The sequence below is a fragment of the Sciurus vulgaris genome (assembly GCF_902686455.1).
Source record: "Sciurus vulgaris genome assembly, chromosome: 3".
In the NCBI taxonomy this organism is placed as follows: domain Eukaryota; kingdom Metazoa; phylum Chordata; class Mammalia; order Rodentia; family Sciuridae; genus Sciurus; species Sciurus vulgaris.
In genome coordinates, this window is record NC_136463.1 from 58198034 (window position 1) to 58204033 (window position 6000).

At 44.2% G+C, this 6000-nt stretch overlaps 1 protein-coding gene across 2 annotated transcripts in view; it reads right to left on the minus strand.

Annotated features, from left to right (window-relative positions):
• Window positions 1–5708, minus strand: part of DHX33 (DEAH-box helicase 33) — a 28342-nt gene extending 22634 nt beyond the window's left edge. Inside the window, exons 1-4 of one of the 2 annotated variants that reach the window (XM_079132436.1) lie at window positions 4787–5708; window positions 2169–2329; window positions 1053–1280; window positions 693–863 (exon numbers count right to left, since the gene is read on the minus strand). In XM_079132436.1, coding sequence (XP_078988562.1) covers window positions 693–863; window positions 1053–1280; window positions 2169–2329; window positions 4787–5084 — 858 coding nt within the window. In that variant the 5' untranslated portion in view covers window positions 5085–5708. The remainder of the gene's footprint in view (window positions 1–692; window positions 864–1052; window positions 1281–2168; window positions 2330–4786) is intronic. The other variant, XM_079132435.1, reaches the window with a different exon arrangement.
• Between the last annotated feature and the right edge of the window lie 292 nt (window positions 5709–6000).

The following is a 6000-nucleotide window of genomic DNA, read 5'->3' on the forward strand; positions in this document are numbered from 1 at the left end:
TTTTTTAATGAGGTAGAAAATATCAGAGTACATCCCAAGTAGTAAAGTGTGTGTGTGTGTGTATGGAGCAGGTGGGTTACTACAACATAAAATGTACTTCTTCACTGGGGGTTATGACAGTGAAAAAAAAGAAGCCAAGTAGGCCAGTGCTCCAATATATGATGGTTTTCTGGCTCAGTGGAAGAAAGTTGCTGGTCAGAGTTAAAATTTTTTTCCCCCGGAGAAAATAAGAGATACTGTAAAAATGAAAATTGAACTCCTTATTTGACTATGTGTGTGTGTGGAGGGGGGTGGTGGTATATGTTAGGCAAGTGCTCTACCACTGAGTTATGCCCCCAATCCTTCATATTTATCTTGATGACATGCTCACAAAGTGGTTGTATTCACTGGCTTTTCTTTTCTTTTCCCCTTTGGAACTGGGTATTGAGCCTAGGGGTGTTTTACCACTGACCTACATTCCCAGCCTCTTTTGTTTTTTATTTTGAGACAAGGTCTTGTTAATTGCTTAGAGCCTCACTAAGTTGCTGAGGTTGACAATGAAGTTGCCATCCTCCTTTCTCAGCCTCCTGAGTTGTTGGGATTACAAGCGTGTGCCACTGTGCCTGGCAGTGGCTTTTCTCTCTGGGGCTGAATGCTCTCACTACCAACTGTACAGAAAACAATTTGTCAGGAATTTGCATCCCATGCCATACCTGGTGGATCTGGAAGACTGAGACAAGAGCTGCATGTAGATAATCATGCTGAGGCTGTTTGGTGTAAAAAATCTGGATTGGATGCTGCCGACCTTCCAGGTAGAGGACAGGGGCTCCATTGAAATACTGAGAAAACAGGTCCACATCCATTGTAGCTGACATCACAATCACCTTCATAAGAGAACAAGAAGGAGGATGGCAAGTAGGCATTGGGCAGCCTTTCTAAGCCCCTCCCAAGACCTAAAGCAGATGGTCAAGGCCTGTGCCACTCCCATCATGGTTATCTTTCTTCTGTGAGTCTGAAGCAAGAAAACACACGGGGAAGAAACAGGCCTGGTTCCTTATATGGGCTGCACATACTTTGAGAGGCAGTTTCCCCAGTTCTTTTCTCCTTTTCTGAGCAGCTTTCACCACTCCAAAGAGCACATCTGTGTGGATAGTCCGTTCATGGGCTTCATCCAAAATGATACAGCTATACTTCCGAAGTAGGGAGTCTGAAATTGCTTCACGCAGTAGCATGCCATCAGTTAGGAACTTGATCCTGGTGTCTTCTGAGGTGACATCCTCAAAGCGCACTGTATAGCCAACCTGTATAGAGAAACAACTTGGTGCATCAAACATTTATTGAGCATCCCTTTGTATCCAGCACTGTCCTAAGCACCTATCACAGTGTACAAGACCAACACTAACCTGGCCTGCTCCCTTGGGGATCATATGGTCTACGAAGGGAGACAGACAGTGGACATGCGCCTTTAACTGCAATTATGTTGAGTGTTACAAAGAATTTTAAACTAACCTCCTACCAGTTAATAAATAAGTTTCACATGAAGTTGTATACAGATATGAAGATGTCCAAGATGTTTTTAAGTGAAGTTAGTATACATGCACACAAACACAAATATAAATCTGTCTTCTATACAGTTCTGAGACTCATTCTAAATACCTACATATATGCTAGAGTGATGCTTACAGTTTTTCTAGAAAGATATAAAAATATTTTAACCAAGGTTACTAAAGTCTCAAAATACTCAAGGAAAATAATTTATCTAACTTTCCAACAGCTTTTATTTATTTATTTATTTTTGATATTAGGAATTGAACCCAGGGATACTTAACCACTAAGCCACATCCCCAGCCCTTTTAATTTTTTATTTTGAGACAGGGTCTTACTAAGTTGCTGAGGATGCTTTCAAATTTGTGATCCCCCTGCCTCAGCCTCCTGAATTGCTGGGTCACAGGCCTGCACTATTGTGCCCAGCTCCAACAGCTTTTGAAAGCAAAGCAAATGGAACTGTCCTATTAGAGCCTCTGATCTCTCCAGAACTGGGAAAGAACTCTGAGACTGGCCTAAACAGTGGTGGCAAAAAAGAAGTTTGCAATGTATAAGAAATCTTGTTCAGAAAAATAAAAGGCAGGAGGCACAGCGAGAGCACTGTTCAGTAAATAGTACTGATATTAAACAAGGAAATGAGGTACCAGTTTTCCAAGTTCTGTTCTCTTCTCATCTGACACTCTAGTAGCAAGAGATATGGCAGCTACTCGGCGTGGCTGGGTCACAGCAATGATGCCCTGGCGGCTGATTCCCCCTTCATAGAGGTACTGAGGGATCTGAGTTGTCTTCCCAGAGCCAGTTTCCCCTAGGAATGAAAAAAACAACAAAAAAAGTCTCACATAAATGTAAATTGACACAAAATTCTCCAAACAAATAGCTTAAAGTCAGAAGAAAAAGATATAAGAAAAAGATATAAGAAAATACTCTGAGTTGGTTAAAAGTCTCAGAAGAATGTGCACTCATGTTTACTGCTGAGAGTGTTCACTGGTATTGTTTCTGGGGAAGTTAAATTATATTTTTAAAAAAATCTTTGAAATATCTGTGCCACTTGACCCACAATTTCACTTGCAGGAATTGACCCTAAGACAATGATTAAAGATGCCTTCTTCAACTTGGCTCATAAAAACAAGAAGGGAGATCAGTAACATATAAGAAGGGGACCAGAGGAAGAGAGAGTGGGGGGAAATAGGGAGGTACTAGAGAATGAAATTAACTAAATTGTGTTATGTACATGTATAAACATGTCACAATGAATCCTACTATTATGTTTAATTATAATGCATCAACAAAAATTAAATAAAAAATTTTGGTTCTTAACATTTAAAAATTGGAAACAATATAAAGTGTTCAACAATAGGTAGTTGGTAGAGTTATAAGATAAAATGAACATACAACTGTCATATAGATTGGTATGTATTAGCATGAAAAGATGTCATTCACACATGCAACCATAACAAACTCCTGGCCATTCCCTGACCTGCCATTTTCTTTCATGCCCTCTGCCTTTGCCCACACTATTACAGAATTTGATACTTGCCCTCATGCTGCTACCCAGAAAGCTACAAGATGAGGTAGGCCTTTAGGGGCCCTGGGGCTATACTGGTGGTTCCTTTGTGCTATGTTCGTCCCTCTTCTAATACTGAACAGACTAGTTTGTAGAGAAATATTTAAATGTTTCTGTCCTCTTCCAACACCAGAAGGTCCTGGAAAACAGTTGGTCTCTGACTCTCCATGGACTTGAGTACCCTGCACACAGTAAGTGCCCAATAAGTGTTATTTTCTACCCTCTGTGGGTCCCTTTAACAGTGCTTAATTAGGTTAAAGAACTCAGGGGGAGCTCAAAAGACATTTATATAGAAGCAGGCTTCATGTCCTAGCTCCTCCACAGTTTAGAATAGAACAAGAACTCAGGAAACCTGGGCATCCTCTCTAACCTCAAAGCCTTACACAGTCCCATTTCTCTCAGTCATCAGACCCCTTTAACTGCTCATCCTTTCTGACCCAGCCAAGAATCACAGACTAAGAGTTTGATTATTTTGCAATCTTCATGTTGAATCTACTAGGCATAACTCTAACAAGTTGAATCCATGTCGCCCAATGCATCCTTCCTGTTTCTATAGCAGGGCAACTGAGCATTGCTAAAATAAAATAACCAAACGTTGCAGATGTTGGCCTAAGAGACATGTGGGCACCAATTCTACCATGGATCTTGCTCCTGTTTTTGCAGCCTGTCTTCTGTCTCCCCAAGGACCTACTTGAAGCCCTGAGACTCCCATTATCAGCACAACTCTTTCAAGAAAAAAACAATCCTCTGATGTGATCTCCCTCTACCTCTCTCTACAAGTCCATCTGCAATCATACCATTCCTGCCTCCTATCTCCAGGGCCATTCCTCTGAGACTGCCTTCCTCCTATCCAGGTCAGTTCTCCTCTAGTCCTTGTTGACAAGTGCACCTCTGACCTTTGCCTTTAGTTCTATTCTGTCTTCAGCCTCTCTCTCTGTTCTTCCCCTTAACTTAAGAGCATCTGTAAGTTCCTCTCAGCCTCTCCTTTTTCTTCAAACAGAAAACTGCTCCCTCTACTTTCATTCCTTCACCTTCTGCCTACTCAGCCCAATGCCAAATTAGCTTTTACCGCCATGGTTCTGTTGAAATACGTCCCAATCAAATCCAGTGGGCAATTTTTTGAGGGGTTAACGTATTACAGAAGCTCACAGTTCCATTTACTCACTACCTTCTTATAGCTATATTCCTCTGATAATCAGCACTCCTGGGTCTCCTTTCCTTCTTTGGTAGCTCATCTTGAGGTCTTTCGGGAGCTCCTCTTACTAAATGTGGGAGATCAAAACCCCTTGAAATCGGTCCCTGCCTCACAACTCTGCTCAGCTCCTTACATGCATCAGAATTACTTCTTTCTGTCCCAACGGACTGTTTCCAGTCTCTAATCTCTCAGACAGGCTCTCTTCTGCATAGAACGCACTCCTACCATGTTCATCTCCCCAGTTATCTCCTCACAGACTAGATCGGATCCACTCGTCTAAGCTTCCAAAGCCCCCGATATGCTCCTCTACCCTTTCAGCGAAGGTGAGTCTTTCTCTACACCCGTCAGTCACTTCCACTGTTTTCCGAGGTCCCTCTCCAGGTCTGGCACAGAAAAGGCGTTCGAGTTTGTTAAAGAAGCAAATGAAAGGGAGAAACACCTAAGAAACTGTTTTGGCAAAGCAGGAACAAAGTAAAGAGGAACCAGCTGGCGCGGCCACTCACCAATGAAGACCGCGCTGTCCAGGTTTCGGAGCTGGGCCAACAGCTGTCCCCGCGCCTGATAGATGGGCAGACTCCGGCGCTGCAACTCTAGGGCCTCTCGGTAGGGACTGGCGGAGGGCTGGGCCAGGGGCGGCTGCTGTCGCCGGCCTCCTCCACCTCTATCGCCGCCGCCGCCGCCGCCGCCCGCAGTCAGCAGCATCACCACTCGCCTCCCGGGAGGGTAGGACCCGGCGCGGCTGGGAGGCCCAGAGCCTGGCCGGAATCTCTTGGCCGGCGGGAAGCCCGCCTCCTCCGGCATATCGGGAGTGCGCCGCGGCAGGAGGCGTCAGAGCAGGCAGCTCCTGCCCGTTTCACTTGCCGGCACCAATCAAGCACCGCCCCTTTCTTGCCATGTGCTGCCGGTTCCTGGCGACCACCGATAACCTCACGGCCGGCGCTAGTCTTTAAGGAAGAGACCACAATTCCCAGAATGCACTGGGGGTTTGGGAAGGCTTTCAGTTCTTGGGGGCGGCCAGAGTAAAGGCTGATGTACAACCGCAAAAAAGCCCGGAACTACAACAGAGAAAGATAGGATATAACGGTTCCGTGGGACGTTGGTCTAGAATAGCTATGTTCTCGTTGACGTTTAGTTTTAGTAATACCGTTTACTTTCAGCAAAAATGCGTTTCCTGCCGCGTGCGGTGGCGCACGCCTGTAAAACCAGCGGCTCCGGAGGCTGAGGCAGGAAGATCACGAGTTTAAAACCAGCCTTACCAAAAGCTAGGCCCTAGGCAACTCAGTGAGACGCTGTCTCTAAATAAAATAAAAAATAGGGCTGGGGATGTGGCTCACTGTTCCAGTGCCCCCGAGTTTGGTCCCCGGTACCCCTTCCCATATGCGTTTGCCCATCTCTGTCCACAATAATCGTAGCTCTTCAAAGGAATTACGTCTTTAAAATCAATAAGAAATACAAACATTTGCATTAACCTTATAAAGTTAAGTGATAGATCCTGACATTCTCAATTTACAAGTGAAGAAATTGAGTTTTGTGAAATCATTCAGATGTCACAAAATCAATTTTGAAAAGGACAGTGTGATCATCTTTATTAACAGAAGAGAAAGACGAATCCCATGACTTTGATAATCATCTTTTCCTCAGAAAGTCATCATCTGGATGAATGGGGTGCGCTTCAGTAATACAAGCAGAGAAAGAGGGAGTTGAATGGAACTAAAAT